This window comes from Lycorma delicatula, chromosome 2 (assembly GCF_047948215.1).
Source record: "Lycorma delicatula isolate Av1 chromosome 2, ASM4794821v1, whole genome shotgun sequence".
Classification (NCBI taxonomy): domain Eukaryota; kingdom Metazoa; phylum Arthropoda; class Insecta; order Hemiptera; family Fulgoridae; genus Lycorma; species Lycorma delicatula.
Genome location: NC_134456.1, coordinates 41,106,832 through 41,125,873, shown reverse-complemented (window position 1 = coordinate 41,125,873; position 19,042 = coordinate 41,106,832). Strand labels below are relative to the sequence as shown.

Below are 19,042 nucleotides of genomic sequence, written 5' to 3'. Positions count from 1 at the left end.
GAAAATATACAAAATTCCAATAAAAATATTGTCACACATTATCAAGGTTAACTGTCTTTTAAAACAACTTAGAACCATTTATCATGACTTTTTGCTAAAGTGACATAAACGTTAATGTTTCGGGCTCGTACCATAAATGCAAAATAAATATGAGGAGCCTAGCTACTCTATGATAGTTGCTGTGACATACAGAAGTTGTTGCAAACTTTCAAGTACAGAGTTTTGACACATCTTTTGCACAGCTCATAACTTGTACTAAGCAACAATCACTTGTTTATTAATTTGAAAAACAACTGTCTGGAAAAACTTTTCATAATACCAATGACAAAGTTCAAGACATGATGATGTGATTAAGTAGTCTGTAGACTTTTATGACATCAGAATTAAGACACTTATTTCTAGGTTCATCAAAATAATTACTTAGGTTAATTAAGATTACATACAAAAAGTTATCTTCTAAAGATTTATATCTGATTCCTAATATAAAATGCTTAGAAAATATCTTTATGACCTTTGTATTTTTACTTTCTAATATTTATTAGAATCATTATTTTATAAACTTTCTTAAATAAAATTAAATTTATAAAAGGAATCAAATTATTAAAATAATTACTTCTCATGTTTCTGCAAAGGTTTTATAATACTATATGTAAAAGTAGCTCCTGGACTCGGCTTAATAATTCGCATTGTGGTGGTGAATTGAAACTAGTAAAAACAAATACCTGTCTAAGTTAGTAAATCTGAAAAGCAATTCACCATCACTAAACTGATCAGCTGTAAGTTTTTTATAAATACAGAATGTTGCTTATTAGAAGTGAATTTTATAAATAAATCTTATGAAAAATGTGTTGAATTTGATTTACTCACTGCAAAAAATTTAGAGTAGCTTATCAAATAATCTTGTGAAAATGAAGGAATAGAAGCCATTAGACAAAAGCAAAGCCTAATAAACATTAGCCTGACAAAATATCTAACTTTTATGAAATAATAAAAATCATCATTTATTTTTTTGAATACCTGAAGTATGCTTCCAGAAGATTTCAAGACTATGATTTAGTCTCTTCCTCATTGGTATTGCTGATGTAACTCATCTTTAAGTGGTTAGGAAACTTGTTTAGTATGTGTTCAAATAGCATAATTGATTTGTGTTGTTTTGTTTAGGATCAGTATAATGTTTCTGTCAAATTTAGTGTATTTTAAAATTTTATACTATTTGATAGTGTTGAGTTGATGACTTTTAAATGACAAGTGTAAAATTTGTTAATATATATCAGTGTTTCCTGTTTCTATTAGGTGTTTGCAAAGGTTAATTCTAATGCAGTGTGTAATGTTTATAAGTCTTCTTCTTTTGTAAGTACTAAATTGCAAACATTTTGAATTTAGTCTTACTGTAGTGACTGTAAAATACTTCACTGGGCAAATATTTCCCCAAAGATACAAAGAATATATACATAACCACATTCATTTAGTCAAACACTGCATATCACGGGGTAGAAGCATGATACTCAAAAAAATATTAAGCACAACATGCAAATTTGACATATATGTCATAAATTCAACACAGTGAAATAAAAATGTACAAACTTATTTTAATCCATTTATCTTAAATTTGATAAAAACAACATATTAAATGAAGAAACTTACATCAAATTTGATTTGTTTATATACAAAATGGGACAATATATCCCGATTGTTTATATATCCCATTTTAAGACAAAGGCTATTAACAACAGTGCTATCTCTAATACTAGGGAGGAAAAGACTGAATTACATGCTTGGAAAGATCTTCTTGGAGAATATTTCCAATTAGAAAAAGAGTTATGGGTTTTATTAAATTTTAAAACACAAAATAACATTTCAAAACAGGACACTAATGTTTCTAAAGAACATTTACTATGATCAGCCTATAAACCAATATAGGTGGCCCTGTTATTTAGAATATAACACAATACTATCCAGTAGTTAAGGCAGGTTTTACAGATTTAAGCTCATACAATCATACTTATGAAAAAATTAAGGTCACTAGACTTTGGAAGACCTACCACTATTATTTGTTTTAGACAATTCACTTACTACACTTCCATTTTAAAACTATATTCTTAAATGAGAAGTCACACTTTTACTTAAAAACCTGTATAAACTTTTCAACAATGTGTATGTGGATAGTAAAAAATCTATATGATATGACAGAATAATAGAAGTGTATGGAATAAAATTTTATGATTCAGGAAATTTTGTACAAACATATTTTCCAAGTAGTCCGTAGATTATCTTTTCATACCCTTTATTACACTTATTTATATCATTTATTGTATAATACTATATATTTTTCCTATTATATATACATAACCTAATGTGTAATAAAACATCATTACATGATTTATTAAAAATCAGTTATATAAAGTATATTAAGTTTCCACATCAATAATAACCTGGTACAAAAACTTTTCTAATAATGTTTATATGGTACAAAATCAAAAGCTGTATTAAAATAAATAAAATAATATAACATAGAAAGAAAGGATACCTATAAAAAAATAATAATGTTCAGAAAATGAGTTTAATTTTATAAACAGAATTACCTTAATTACACAAATTTTGTATTGATGATCAGTAAATACAAATAAAATAAAATAAAATTTACTGGTATCAAAAATTGCATTTCATTCTTTTGTTAATGTATAAAATCAGAGGGCTATATTAAAAATATCATGTAATGTTAAACTCCATGTTCTGTTTGTTACCACTATTAATCAATAAATAGAAACTACTCATAAAGTGAAAAATAAAGGACAACTTTAGAAACACCACTGCAAACTGATATAATTTAATTTGCAAGTAATTTAAAGCTGAATAGTTAGTTCCTTTCTAACTCGATTTTCAAAAGTTACTTGCTATCTTGAAAGCTGTTAAAAAAACAAAGCACTTATTTTAATCTCTTAAGCAGATGATCTAGTAAGAAGATTATACAACATGTGGATTTTCCACATAAAAAACTGTCCTTTTTAGGAAATATTCTTAAATGCTTTTTTATATCTCAGAAAATTTTCAGTCTTCTAGTAAAAGGAATCAGAAGTTACAATTAAGAAAAATGTATTATCTCCATTTCCCTGTTATGTTATCAAATAATTAATGCTGCCTTCCTTACACTTCATAAAAATGTTTTTCATAAATGTGAGCAGTTTTGAGAAAGTAATAGAATTTGCAGTAATTTTTAGAAGAAAAGGTAGAGTAGGTAGAGAACCAACCAGGAGGTTGACATATAATCTTAAAGTAGTATGTCATTACTTCTAAATGTAGGTAGCATTCAATTAGTTTCTTTTTATTTTTTAAATATATTATTGTGAAATTTATTAACATTATTTACATATTTGCATTTCCTTAAATATTTCCTACTACGTTACTTTTAATGCATGGCTAATTATTTAACAGTTTAACTAAAAATTATTCAAAATGGTCTCATCAACTTGATGCACATGTTAACATATTTGTCTTCCCAAGAGTAGATGTACACCCTCCTATTCAGATCAATAAGTGGCAGCAAATATTAAATGTAAGTATAAGGAATATACGCTGACTGATTATGCAAATGATCATTTCAATGTGAATTATTCTCTAAATTCTGCTAAACAGTGTCATGAAATAGATAAAGAGATGGAAAATATACCTAAAAAATAAAAAAAAAATAGTAGATTTCTAATACTTGTATAAAAAAAACAGCTACTATCACCAATGAAGCTAATTTTACATCGTAAAATAAAATACAAATAATAAAAAGTTTTATAAATAGGAAAGAAAAATGAAGATCTTATCAGACATAAAATTAAGGCTAATTTATTATATCAGTAAATTTAATATATCAAATGAGTATTATCTACTATTAACAATCAAACAGAATTACATATAATGAATTCAAATTTGTATGATTACAATCGCAAAAAAGAATGAAAAAACTTGATATTAAAAATACTAGCACGAGATATTAAATAAAAGCAATAAAAAAAGGTGAAGATTTATATTACTTAGTAATATAATAAAGAAATTACCATGTGAAGTCCAAAGAGTACTTTGGCCATTGCAACAATTCTGTCAACAACAGCATCAATTTGTTCAGGTTTCTGACCTTCTGTTGTTATTTCTTTTTTGCTTCCTAACTTAGCGTATAAATAATGCTGCCACGACATTTCATCTGCTGGATCTATTTTATCTGGTAATGTCAGCTGTGTTTTAGCAAACTCAAAGATTTCATATTCTTGCATTTTCTGCAATAAAAATAAAATGAACTGTTATTATACATATTTAATGATACTGTAATTTGGGTTATTATGCTAAATAACTCACAGTTTGTTATTTTGATATGATTTTAAATATTTGGATAATAATGGAATTTCATAATTCCTTTCTATTCTCTAATTATCAACATACTTTTTATAAATATGTTCCAATATCTGATTTTTTATTTTAATATATATATATATATTATTTTTTCTTAAAACCTCTTAATTTAAAAGTTATAAACCTATTAAAATTTTAACTTTCTTGTTGCACAAAAAAAAAATATTTTTGTCATTTACTACTTCATATTAAAGCCATTTTCATTTATAAGGTGTATAAAATGTAAAACCTATACTCATTACCATTAATATCAGCAGGTTGTGCGCACAGCATACAATCTCCACCATAGGATCTCAGTTCATACACTCATATACTTTCTCATACATAGGCTGTTTAAAATAGTAAGCAACGTTTTTCTCACTGTCTAATTTCTGTACAATTCATAGTGTACGCATACACTGTACAAAGAAAGCACGGCACTGTTTTCGCATTAACTTGTACTTGATCATGCAGAGTAGGAGAGTTGGGTCATAGTGGGGGTGACAAGGTAAGCAGATGCTAGTGACAGGAGTGGAGAAAACCGCCAATATAAATGCTAATGAGTACAACAAAAAAATAAAAACTTTTAAATGAGTAAGAAAGATAACCTTTCAGATGAGAAGATATATTTTATGCAATGTTTCATGGAACTAACAGAGTAGTTCATATTGAAGATATACATGCTTTCATTAGCTCAAAAAAATTAAGATAAAAAACTAAAAAAGATTAGTGGATAAATTAAAGGATACTTTAAAGCATTACCTTAAGGAAACGATCTTTGCAATGTTGAACCAATTCTTGTTCACGACCTGCAAATAAGTTCAATCCAACAGGAAGCAGTCTTTTCAAACAGGCAACCATTAAACTTGCCTGCAATTCTTTGTCCTTATCACGTTTTTTATCACGGTGCTTCTTTTTCTTCTGCATGATACCAGAAATAAAAAAATAAGTATATAAGAATTATAGTACAAAACGCTTAATTTAAAAATTAAATTTCAACAAATATTTGAATACAGATCAGTTAAAAATACAATAATATTACCTTTCCACCTCCTCCCTGAGCTGCAGAACCATCAGGAATTGCAGCTGATCTTCTGGTAGCAGCTGGCATTATAAGAACCATATTATCAATTTCATTTGCAGAGATAAAATTTTGTTCTTCTTTCAAAAAGTATTGAGATTTTGACCAAATGTTAAATATTTCGGATACATGATTGTATAAATCTTCTGCTTCTGATATATTATTTCGTAACCAATGGTTTCTTTGCAAGTCAACATATTTAATTAAGAGTGGATAGAATGAGTAAATATCACGAACCAGGAGTTGCCAGTCTTCTTGGATTTGTGCTTCAATCTACAATAAAATAAATAAATGAAATACTTAGTTTTAATTAAAAAATTTAGACAATCATTCTCATTATATAAAAAAAATCTTTAAAGTAATGTTTTATAAATATTCTGAATCCAAAACAATAACATCTTAGGCTAAAGAGTTTGTATTATTATATTGATAAATATTACACTATACAACATGATTTTCTATGTTTCTGTAATTTTACATGTTCCTAATTTTTTTGTACTGATTTCAGATCTGTAATTAGTCTTTTTCTATAATGTATAGTTTTTTGCAAATCAAGTGAACCCATTTTTTTATTTAAATGTAAATTCCACAAAGGTAACTTTTATTGGGAGAGAGGAAAATTTTATTTTGGTAAGAGGTGTTACACTTGTTACACCCAGATGACTGTTAGACGAGAAACATAGTTCATTGTTGACATGCTATAGTGTTGTGAGGTTATATTTGTGCTGTCATATGTAATTTCTTTAGAAATGAGTTACCGCAAGTGTTTGAATAACCCAAACGTGTTCTGTTATATTTGTAGTAGCTACATAATTGCTAAGCAAAGATAAGGCATCAATAGTTTCGTGAGAATTGTCTATTACACATATTTCGGCATAAGTCTTGGTAATGAAGACAAAAGCTGGGCACCGCACATGTGTTGAGAGATTAAGAGACTGAGACTGTGGAAAAATGGTATGAAAAAATAAAATTGGGATTGCCTTTTGCAATCCCAATGGTTTGGAAGGAGCCACAAAATCATGTTTACGATTGTTATTTTTGGACTGTTAACATTCAAGGTCATAATGTAAAAAGTAAGAAGGCTTATGACCTTATGACCAGTTATGCTTAGTGAATCTCTCCCTATCCTAGTTCCACCTCCCATTCTTGAAGATGTGCCACAGGAGAGCAGCTCAGAAAATGAATGTGATAATGCTGATGATTACAAGCTGGAAGAAGATTCTGCACCAAAATGATTCAATCAAAATGAACTTAAATATTTAACTCTGTCTTGAATCTGACAAAAGATGCCACCCAGTTGCTGGGGTCAAGACTGAAAGCAAAAAATCTTATATATCCAGAGTTTCGTTCTCTTGGTATAGGACCAGAGAGAAGGAATTAATAAATTTTTTTAGAAAAGAATACTCTCTGGTTTTTGTTGTGATATTGAGGGTTTATTAAATTTCTTTAATTTCACTTATAATCCAAGTCAGTGGAAGTTATTTATAGACTTGTCAAAACGTAGCCTCAAAAGTGCACTTTTACATAATGGAAATTTGTTTGGCTCAATTCAGTACATCATTATAGCAGTACATCTCAAGGAGATGTGTGAAAATTTCAAAGCTCTGCATACATGAACTATGAAAAACATTCTTGGACAATTTTTGGGGGATTCAAAAGTAGTTGATATGTTACTTGGTTAACAGTTAACATCCGGCTACACAAAAATCCCATGTTTCATTTGTGAATACCACAGCCGACCCAAAGACAAGCATTGGAAGGTTACAGATTGGCCCAAAAGAAAAACCCTCCAACACAGTTCACAGAACATAACAAATGTACCATTTGTTCAAACAAGCAAGATACTATTACCTCCTCTGCACACCAGGCTCGGATTAATGAAACAGTTCAATAAAGCCCTTCCAAAAGAAGGTGACTGCTTCCAGTACTTGGCAACAAAATTTCTGAAAGTATCTTATGAGAAACTTAAAGAAGGTATCTTTGTGGGACCGTACATCAGACTGTTTGTTTAAAAGAACAATAAATCCAGTGGAAAAAAGGGCTTGGGTTTCATTTAAAAAAGATGTGGCCAACTTTCTGGGCAACAACAAGCATCCAAAGTAAAACCATGGTTAAAACATAGTTGCAGAGTTTCATGAAATTAGGATGTAGCATGAATGTGAAGTTTCATTTCCTACATTCACATATTGACTTTTTCCACCTTGGCAATGTCAGTAAAGAACAAATAATGTTTCCACCAGGATATCAAGGATATGGAAAAGAGATACCAGGGAAAGTGGAATGCAAACATAATGGCTGACTACTGTTTTATGCTAAAAAGAGATAGCACTGGTGAAGGGAGACAATCAAGGAAGAGAAGTCTCAACCAGAAAGAACTTGAAGCGGTGAAATCAGCAAAGAAGAGGAATTAAATTGTCATATTAGCATTTTTTAAGTAAGTGTTTACTATTATCTACTTTAATGCAGTGTGTTGCAATTTTAAACAAGGTTACAAAACACACAATCTTTAAATCAATCCAAAATAATAATTTTCCATGTTTAAAAAACGTGATTTTTGTTTAAAAATTTCAAAAGTGATTTGGATAAAAACCTTATGTGATACAGAAAAACTAAAATCAGATTTGAAATCAGCTTGAAAAATACTTTTAAGACCACCTTACAGCTGTAAAACATCATTCCAAACGTTTTAAAATGTTGCATTGTCATCATCTATAACATAACTACTTACAGACCCAAAATTTTTCATTTATGTATCTAAATAAATTCCTTATTATCATATTATAATTAATCACAACAGGTCAGATGGTAGGTCTGCTATTTATTCTATGCAGAACAAAAATGAGCTGCTTCACAGTAGTTGTTTTCAAGAATCAAGGGAGATTGTTCAAAAAAAAACAATCGTCGATGTGAGTGGCTGACCAACAGTGACATCCTGTTGCACAATAATGCATGTCTACATGTTGCAGATCGAACACATGATTTACTGAGAACATTTCAATGGGAAATTTACGATCACCCACCATACAATCTAGACGTAGCTCCTTCTGATAACCATTCGTTTGGGTGACGATGTACTTAAAAATGCTGTTAATCAATGGCTAAATGGACTGGCGGCAGATGAATATGACGAGGATATATTGAAGCTGATGTATCACTATGATAAATGTCTTAATTTATGTGGTGATTATATAGAAAAATAGAATAAGGTATGTAGTTTAAGAGAAATAAAAAATATTTCTAAAATTTTCAGAATAAATGTTTTTACAATGAATTGATCTTTACTTTAGAGATAACCTCTCGTAATATTCTACAAAGTTAAAGATAAAATCTTAAAATCACACGCAGAAATTTTAAAATAGTATAATGAATAATACTACATTCACATAAACATAGGTGTAAGTTATGCTATCCTACTGAAGATAATTGTTAAACCAATTTTTTTTTATAACTGAATTCAATGGTATTTTTGATTCATTTTTATTTATTTATTTTTTTTTTAGTTCATCTTTGGTTATTTTGAATTCTTTTCATCATTTACTTATATATAATAATTTATAGCAGGATTTTTCCTTTAGTAATGTTTTATATAACTTCTCTCTTTTTTGTTACTTTCTTGTAAGAAGTAGTAATATAACACTCACTAATTTTATATGTAGTTTTTCAAAGTAGGCTCATTTATCATCACCTTTTCCTTCATTCGTTTTTTATTGAATCAGTCTGCAAATCATGGACTTCTACTCTCCTCCTCAGTCAGGAGGAATGATCACCATCTTTCCTCTTTGAAAACTTCTTCCACTTCAGATATTCCTTTTCTTTCTGTTTTCCTTTTCAGATATCCTTTTCAAAATCTTATCATATTTTTTGATATTCTTTTAGGACACCCAAGTGATTGATCAAATCATCTTAATCTATACTATTTAATTCTTTCCTGCACTGCCCTAAACCTTAGGTCTTCTTTTATTACAGCTTTTCATACTCTGACTCTCCCTAGACTTTCATACTATGGTTCTTAAAGACTTTATCTCAATCACCTGTATCTTCTTGTCTTCTCTTCTTGTACAAATACCAGTGACTCTGGATTGTTTATTAGTAAAGCGACAAACTATGTCATGACTCTTGTTTGTTTACATTTCATTAGTAGTTCTTTACCTAAAATTAAGTATTTAACTGATAAAATTCTTCTACCATCTGCACAGTACTATTAATTTCAGATATTGCACATCCTAAAACACCTAAAACTTTTAACTCTTTCCATTGCAATCTTCTTGTTCTTTATTTTAATTATCACTTCTTGCTGTAATTATCATACTGCTTTCCTTTATGATTACTTGCATCCTCTGGTTTCCTATTTCTTTCTAACAAAGCAATAGGTTGATTTTGGACTGTTTGGACACTACTTCTCCCAAAATATCATTAATGATTTTCTTGCTTTCTATTTCCTTCTTTACCTGATAGTGGATCGCATCTATAATAAAAGTGAACTTCTACTATTTTATCTTAATTCATTTTCCATCACAGAATGTCAGTCTCTCCTACTTACTATTATGCTTTCAACATTTTTATAAATTATCCATAAATTTTCTGGGGGAAAATAACATTTCTTTAAGAAATGTGTGCCGATCTCGATGCAAAGTGGTAGTGTCTCAGCTTTTCATCCTGAGGTCCTGGGTTCAAATCCCAGTCAGGCATGGCATTTTTCGTAAACTACAGATTTCCATTAGGACTAAATGACCATAACAGTTGATGCCCATAATTTCATTTAAAAAAAATAACTGTGTTCATTAGCCAACCAGATTTTGTTTAATTAGTAAGGATGAAGTTACTTATTCATTAAATTTATGAAATACTAGTAGGTAGTACCAAACTACTATGAATTGTTGAACAAATTTTACTTAATTATTTTACTGGATACACAATTTTTTTTAAATTAATTAAAATAACTTTAAGAGTAAAATGATTTACTATCACTTTATTCATTAAATCTAATTCAGACATAAATATAACCACCTTTTTTCTGATGAATAAATACTGATGTTTTATATGTAATAAAACATTACTTATTATTAAATAAAACAAACTGCTATAAAAACTTTCTTGAATACTTTAATTTTATGGAACAACAAATTCAAACTGTGTAGAAAGTAATCATAATGAGAAAAAAAGTAACATCTGTTTATCACAAAACTATTAATTTATCATGATAACTGATAACTAAAAATTATCATTGGACAAAACTGGTAGTAAAAAGTAGTAGAAATATTTAAAAACTATTCAGTGCAAAAGTAAAGATGATGCTATTTACTCATGGCTATTTACATTCTAATGACTAATTTATCAAGAAGTGGGTTAAGTAAAGCTTCAAAATTTTAAGTGCGTTATTTTTATACAGAAATTATGTTTACATTAATATTATAAATCTTGAATTTAAAAAAATCACTTCAAATGGGAAAAAATTTATAAATACGTCAAATTTACCTGGGATGTGTCATCAGAAGCAGATTTAATAAATCCTCTCAAAGATTCTTCCTTATGGAACATTGTTTCTGTTCGTTTCTTTACACGCTCAGCTAGAGGAAGGAATGGATCTTTCAATAATTCCTCAGATGAATTGATTATAATTTGTTGAGTGTATGCTGAAATATAATAATATCAGGATCAAACTCAGCGATACAAACATTGATTGTATATATTAACTCATATATTATTTATTAATTTACTGTTATTATTATTATTAGTGATATGTATATTAGCAAGTGAAATATAAATTCTACTTAATGTCATCAAGATGAGCCTGAATTAAAACTTTACCACTAGAATTTGTTTTCATTACTAATATATTAGTTAGCTTACACCACCAAAAGGTTTGTAGTAGATATTTTGCAAAATAAAATAAAAAATTAAATTAATACTAATTTAATACTAAGTGTTACAAAGGTGTATAGGTCATATATCTCTTTTTACTCAGAGTAAAAGTGAGTTTGAACTTTTGTAATAAAAGCAGAAAAACTATTCACTAGAAGTGAGTTGTAAAATATTTATGAGTATTTTCAAGAATATATGTTTATAGGCTTTTAATTACTTTATCTCTAGATATATTCGGTGTGCAACAAGGACTATGTTTTATACTTATTAACCAGTGTTCTGCTTGCTAATTTTAAAGATCAGAGTGGTTGTTTTGCAATTTCTGAACTGCAATAAAAAAATGAGCAATATGTAGATATATGGAGTTCTAGAATATAACCACCAAGCTACTCAAAACGCTTTGTCATGTTTTTGTATATCAAGCTTCAATTTAGGTTGTAAGCAATATTTTAATTTGAATACAGCTATGTTTCATCAATGTTAAAATGACAAGGATTTCTTTCAATGCGTTAGAGAAGTTTTGATTGAAGTTTTCAGATTGTCTATCATGCAGGATTCCTAGGTGATATCTGATGTATGTCAGATATGATTATCATGAGTTATGAGTTAATCCTCATGGAGAATTTGAGTCCAGTCCAAATAAAAGAAGCTGATGTTGAACAGCATATGATTATGTATCATGATGTCTTCCTGCATTTTTTATCCTCATCAAAATTAGCTCCTATCATTTTGCCTCAATTTCAAAAGTGAAGGAGGAGTTGGAGAACTAAAATTTTTATATGCAGAACAATTCAGAATGAATTACAGACAGTTTTAAATGTCTGTAGAAAAGGATTTCTGTAGAAAATTTTGTTTTACCCATGGCACAAGTACTGAGAATTGTTTTGTAAGCTCAAGAGAACTGACTAATTTTAAGAGGATGGATGAAAGATATAAATAATATAATTCTATAATATCTTTCATGCTAAGTCAAGGAGTGAATGTGATTGATCCATGAGAAATTCTCTGATCCCTGTGAATTTCCAGAGAAATTCTCTGGATGTACTGTGCAACGTTTATGAATCAGGGCCCAGAGGCGTGTATTCCCTGTTTGAATATTGCAATTTGTAATATCTTTGGATAGCTGTTGAGATACGTTTTTAATTAGAACAAGAGAAGCCAAGAAGCCAATAATATTAAAAGATAACTTAGATCATCAAATAATATGGCTTTAACTATTGGCCTCACACATTTTATTTCTAAAAAAAAACTCACCAGTTTATATGTACACTTTAGCTTATATTTACATGGGCCCTCCATGAAAGTAAAATAATAATTATTAATATAATAGTAACATACTTTAATAACAACATTTAAAACATATCAAGATCCATCAAATTTAATGATCTAAAATAAGGATGAAATCCTAACACCTAAAGCCTTGATTATAAACCAATTTCCACAGATCAAAGGTAAAAAGTGTGGTTCAGTTTCTCTACAAGCTTATGCTATTTATAAATGGCTATGAAGTAACGCAATTAATGTGAATTAAAATTTAAAATCCTGGTAAACTACTGTAGTAGACTAAACAGAAAAAAGTATACATTTACCGATTTGCTTATTTTTATTTTCTATTGTTATATATTATTTGAATTCTTTATTCAAATATAGAAATAGTTATATAGAAATAATCTCTAAGTAAAAAGGTAATTAGAATCTCATTCATTAATAAATATTATTGGATAAAATAATTTACCTGCAATTCTAGTTAACCAAGGAGCATTCTCATTTCCAATATTCTTCTTAATCATTTTTAATACATTCTTCAGCAGTTGGTTCATATGCTCACTTGTCACCATGGTCACATAGTTTCTGGTAAAAATCAAATTAATTTATTATAGAATTAAATAAAAATAATTTTATTGGATTAAAAGTTTGTATTACATTAGAATGATAAAATTTGATTCATTAATCTATGTATAAATAAATACATTATAATACTGCAAAAAATAGTTATACCCCTTACAGCTTGATACAACTTAAACCTTAACAACTTGAACCTCTAACAACATCTTGTAGAGTTCTCCTGGAAAGTGAAGTACCATTATCTACAGATGATTGTTTAAACAACTATAGAAGTTTTGTCTAAAACTATCCTAATTTTTTTGAGCTAAATTTATTTGTGTAATGCTTATTTCTATCAGTTACATTACTGTCTATATAATTTTTGCTTCTAACAGTGGTTACTCTATAACACTATTGATAAGCTGTTACTATTTTCTGGAAAAGTAAAGTGATAATTCGTAATTGCCTTGCCTCAGTGATTAATAGATGTAATTTTTATGTTCAGGTCATTATTGCCATATCTAGCAAACGTGTCTGTTCAAAAATGTAAAAACTGATTAAATTTATATCGTGTTTTTACCTATTTATATTAGGATTTTGTAAACTTCTGACAGATAGCTCTAGATGCAAGACTGCTCCATATTTTCAACTAAAATAAAACTCTTTTCAATTCTTTTTCACTTTTAAAAAATCTGTTGTATGAATTACCTTTAAAAAGAAAAGAGTTAAATTTTCCTTAGGTACACTGTTTTGAGTCGTGTTAAATACTTTAGTCTTCATTTCAATTAAAAATTTTTGTATGCAAAAATAAAATACATATATAAGTACAATATTTATTTTAGTTTAGCGAAAAATTCAATTTATTAAAAATGGGTTAGTATCCATTTATATTATTAGAAAATAAAACTAATTTAAATTGTCAATAATAATTAGGATATTCCTGAGAAAAAGATAATAGACAAGTTGATCTTCCTGTCTAAACATGTCTTCCTGTCTATCTCATTAAGCTAAGAAGAAAAAAGCAACAATTTTGAACTACCAAATTGACTAATGGGGAAAGATATCTGAAATTTTTTAATAGAAAATAAGATGGAATTTTTTTTAATGGTAGTTTTGATAAAAATAAAAAAAAAACTCTATCTTTCTAAATGACACTGAGATTAGATAATGCATTCACTGATACTGAAACTAACAATGACACTCATAAATTTTTCAGCCTATACATTATAATAAAAAATATATTTATTTGAGAATATTACCCAGCAGTAAGACTGACGTTGTCAGGACCCTGATTCCACCAAAATGGCAAATATGAACATAACATTGGCATTATCACATCTATAACATGTGGAGCATCAGCATGCGATTTGTCAGATTCAACAAACTGATCTACTTCAGCCAAGATGTTATCCATTGTAGGCATAGTATTTTCCATCTGAGCCAATACATCTAAAAAAAATAAATGTTACAGTAATAATAAAATAGATGATTTCAACTAAATTCTATCATACCTCTCAAACATGGTTAAAATTAATGTAATTTCATATTAAGAGAACAACAGTTAGGAGATGGCATTGTATATTAGCAATTAACAAAATAATTTACTTTTTATGTTGAAAGGTTAGGTAAAAAATGTAAGTGGTAAAAGATGAAAGGTAAGTGGAAAAAATGTATATATACACGTATATACGAGAATGTGTTTATAGATTCTGTTTCATATATATATATATATATATATATACATTCATATAATTTTTCTAAAGTAAATACTTGTAAGACCCATATTCCTCTGTACGAATATAATGTATTTAGATAATCAAAAACCAACTTGAACAATCCATGTACAGAATTACAAAGTAAATGAAATGACAATTACTTTCTTTTTTTTATTCCTAAAGCACTTTCGCAGGAACCGCATCATCAGTTGTATATAAGATATATTTACATAAAATTACATATCAAACATAAAATTTTTAAATTAAAATTAAAAGATTAAAATATTGAAATTACAATCATATATACAAAAACATATTATTAAATCAATTAAATAAAATTACATATATATGACATCATAATTAAAAAAAATTAAATTACAATTATATTCAAAAGTTTAAATTTAATTTTAATTTAGTGATAATGAAATGTAGATTGGGGTTTAAAATCCTGAAGAAAAGATGTCAGATGAATCAGTGGAATTTAGAGAAGCCTGATGAAGAGGTGATAAGAAATATTTTTGAGGACATTGCAAGAGGTTCAAGTAAAATAGATAAGGCAGAAAATGTAGAAGAAGAATGGGAGAATGTTAAAAAGGAAATTCTTTAATCAGCAGAAGCAAACTTCAGCGGAACAAAGAGAACTGGTAGAAAACCTTGGATTTCAGAGGATATATTGCAGCTAATGGATGAACGTAGAAAATATAAGAAGGCTAGTAATGAAGAAGCTAAAAGGAACTAACAACAATTAAGAAATACTATAAACAGGAAGTGCAATCTAGCGAAAGAAGAGTGGATTAAAGAAAATTATTCAGCAGTGGAGAGAGAAATGAACATTGGTAAAATAGACGGAGCATACAGGAAAGTTAAGGAAGATTTTGGGGTACATAAATAAAAATTTAATTATGTGTTAAACAAAGGTGATACACTGATTTATAGTTTGAAAGGAAAATTCGATAGGTGGGTGGAGTATATTGAAGAGTTATATGGAGGAAATGAATTAGAAAATGGTGTTATAGAGGAAGAAGAGGAAGTCGAAGAGGATGAAAGGGGAGATACAATACTGAGATCTGAATTTAAGAGAGCATTAAAAGATTTGAGTGGCAGAAAGGCTCCTGGAATAAACGGAACACCTGCAGAATTACTGCACAGTGCAAGTGAGGAAGTGATTGATAGATTATACACACTGGTGTGTAATATTTATAAAAAAGGGGAAATTCTGTCAGACTTAAAAAAAAGTGTTATAGTCATGATAACAAAGAATGTAGGAGCAGATAAATGTGAAGAACACAGAACACTTAGTTTAACTAGTCATGTACCAAAAATCTTAACTAGAATTCTGTACAGAAGAACTGAGAGGAGAATGGAAGAAATGTTAGAAAAGATCAGTTTGGTTTCAGGAAAAGTATAGAGACAAAGGAAGCAATTTTAGTGCTCAGATTAATAGTAGAAGGAAGATTAAAGAAAAACAAACCAACAAACTTGGGATTTATAGACCTAGATAAAGCAATAAAATGTTCAGCATTTTAAAAATATTAGGGTTCAAATACAGAGATACAAGAACAATTGTTAACATTTACAAGAACCAAACAGCAACAGTAATAATTGAAGAACATAAGAAAGAAGCCATAATAAAAAAGGGAGTCTGACAAGGATGTTCCTTACCCCTGTTACTTTTTAATCTTTACATAGAACTAGCAGTTAATGATTTTAAAGAACAATTTAGATCCAGAATAACAGCAGTACAAAGTGAAAAGATAAAGAAGTTACGATTTGCTGATGATATAGTAATTGTAGCTGAGAGAAAAAAAGATTTAGAAGAAACAATGAATGGCATGGATGAAGTCCTTCACAAGAACTACTGCATGAAAATAAACAACAACAAAACGAAAGTAATGATATTTAGTAAAAATAACGAAGATGGACCACTGAATGTAAAAATAGGAAGTGAAAAGATTATAGAGATAGAAGAATTTTGTTATTTGGGAAATAGGATATCTAAAGTTGGACGAAACAGGAGCGATATAAAATGCCAAATAACTAAGGCAAAACGAACTTTTAGTCAGAAATGTAATTTGCTTACATCAAAGATTAATTTAAATATCAGGAAAACATTTTTGAAAGTATATGTTTGAAGTGTAGCTTTATGTGTAAGTGAAACTTACACGACCAGAGCAGCTGAGAAGAAAAGATTAGAAGCTATTGAAATGTGGTGCTATAGGAGAATGTTAAAAATCAGATGGGTGGATAAAGTGACAAATGAAAAGGTTTTGTGGCCAATTGATGAAGAAAGAAACATTTGGAAAAATATAGTTAAAAGAAGAGACAGACTTATAGCCACGTATTAAGGCATCCTGGAATAGTTGCTTTAATTTTGGATGGACAAGTAGATGGGAAAACTTATGCAGGTCGGCAAAATTTGGAATATGTAAAACAAATTGTTAGGGATGCAGGATGTAAGGGGTATACTGAAATGAAACGACTAGCACTAGATAGGGAATCTTGAGAGCTACTCAAACCATTCAAGTGACTAAAGACAACAAAAAAAATCTTATTTACAACTGATGGCGCGGGATCCTGTGAAAGTGCTTTTGGAATAAAAAAAAAATAAGGTAAGTGTCAGTTCATTTACTTTGTGATTCTGTACTTGGGTTGTTCAAGATGGGTTTTTGATTATAAAATTACAATACATAAATATATATATATATATATATATATACATGAGAGAAAAATTCATAATGAACTTACTCACTTTAACATCTCAAGCATTCAACCTCATATAACTACCTGAATTTAGAACATTCCCATCCCACTTGTAGGATGGGACTCAATACTATAAAACACCTAACACACACACACAAGTGGACATAAAAGCACATTCATACTTCAATCTTAGAAAAAACAAAGATATTAAAATCAAAAATCACTTCGCGTTATGATAAATTAAAAAAGACAAAGAAAATAGCTCACAAATTTTAAAAATATGGACATAGAGTATCCATCAGAACATAAAAACATGTGTGTTTTTATGTTAAGCATGATATACATATACACAAAGATGACCAAATTTTAACAAGAGTATTATGATAAACACAAATTCACAACAACAATATACTGAATAAACATTCTGAAGATAAGACAAACACAATAATGATTCTAATCACCATATTTTCCCTTCCATCCCTAGCCCTAATTGAATTTACCAGAGGTCATCTATAAGCTTCACAGAATATGTACTGCAGTTATCAGATAGGCTTCAGGATGCTAGCAATCCAAATATCTTGGTAAACATTTCCACGAAGGATTTTTAGCTTTAATCTTTACTAAAACTTCCTGTAATGCCCTCTTACTGGTAAACTGCTCGCAAAAGTGTAAACTGTAATTTTAAATACTCTCAACCTAACTTTTGTTTGGCAAGTTTCATTTATTGTTTGTAGATTATAAATTATAACTCATGTCAGAGGATAGTTTGTACAATAAGTGTATTCAGACAGTCTGAGTGTTAGTTTAAGCATAGTAAGCCAGAAGGTTGAGTGACCAGACTCTGCTGCCTGACCAACTTGAACACACCAGCCAGTAACACCTAGAAAGTAGCGGCTCAGGAACCAACACTAGCAGCTCTGCAACCAGCAGCATGGTCAATTGCATAGCAGAATTCACCACCCAAATGACAAAGCTAGAACCCAGATACAGAATACACTAAGGATTCTAAAATTTTTTAAAAGGCCAAATAAAACATGTCCTAAATGAACATCCCAACCCTGTAGGGGATGACACCCACCTTGTGATGCTTCCGATCACCACACCCCCTCTTTCTAGCCCTGATGGGCTTTAACAGGAGTCCTAAATGAACAGACACAATTCAAATCTAATACATTATCCAACTACATCCTAAACACATGTGTTTCGAACTCAAGAAAACTGCCAATAATAAAATCAGCTGATTGAAAAACAGTCACTGAAGATGGCCACAGAACAAATGAAAGTGTTATGTTAATTTTCATATGCTAAATTAGATAATTTAATTTTGAAGCCCGGTCAGGTGTGGCAATTTTTATACACTACAAAAATTCCATTTCCATATCCCACACACAAGCTAGGGAAAAAAAATTGGTTTTACAATAACAAAAATGAATAGTTTCGCAGTAAAATTATTATATAAAAGGAAAAATGATAAAAAAAGATTGTT

The 19,042-nt window shown here is 29.1% G+C and overlaps 1 protein-coding gene across 1 annotated transcript in view; it reads right to left on the bottom strand.

The window, feature by feature from the left end:
- Positions 1–19,042, bottom strand: part of RyR (Ryanodine receptor) — a 559,410-nt gene that overhangs the window by 85,176 nt on the left and 455,192 nt on the right. The window contains exons 69-74 of the mRNA XM_075355178.1: positions 14,401–14,590; positions 13,053–13,168; positions 10,931–11,088; positions 5,417–5,728; positions 5,137–5,295; positions 4,047–4,262 (exon numbers count right to left, since the gene is read on the bottom strand). Coding sequence (XP_075211293.1) covers positions 4,047–4,262; positions 5,137–5,295; positions 5,417–5,728; positions 10,931–11,088; positions 13,053–13,168; positions 14,401–14,590 — 1,151 coding nt within the window. The remainder of the gene's footprint in view (positions 1–4,046; positions 4,263–5,136; positions 5,296–5,416; positions 5,729–10,930; positions 11,089–13,052; positions 13,169–14,400; positions 14,591–19,042) is intronic.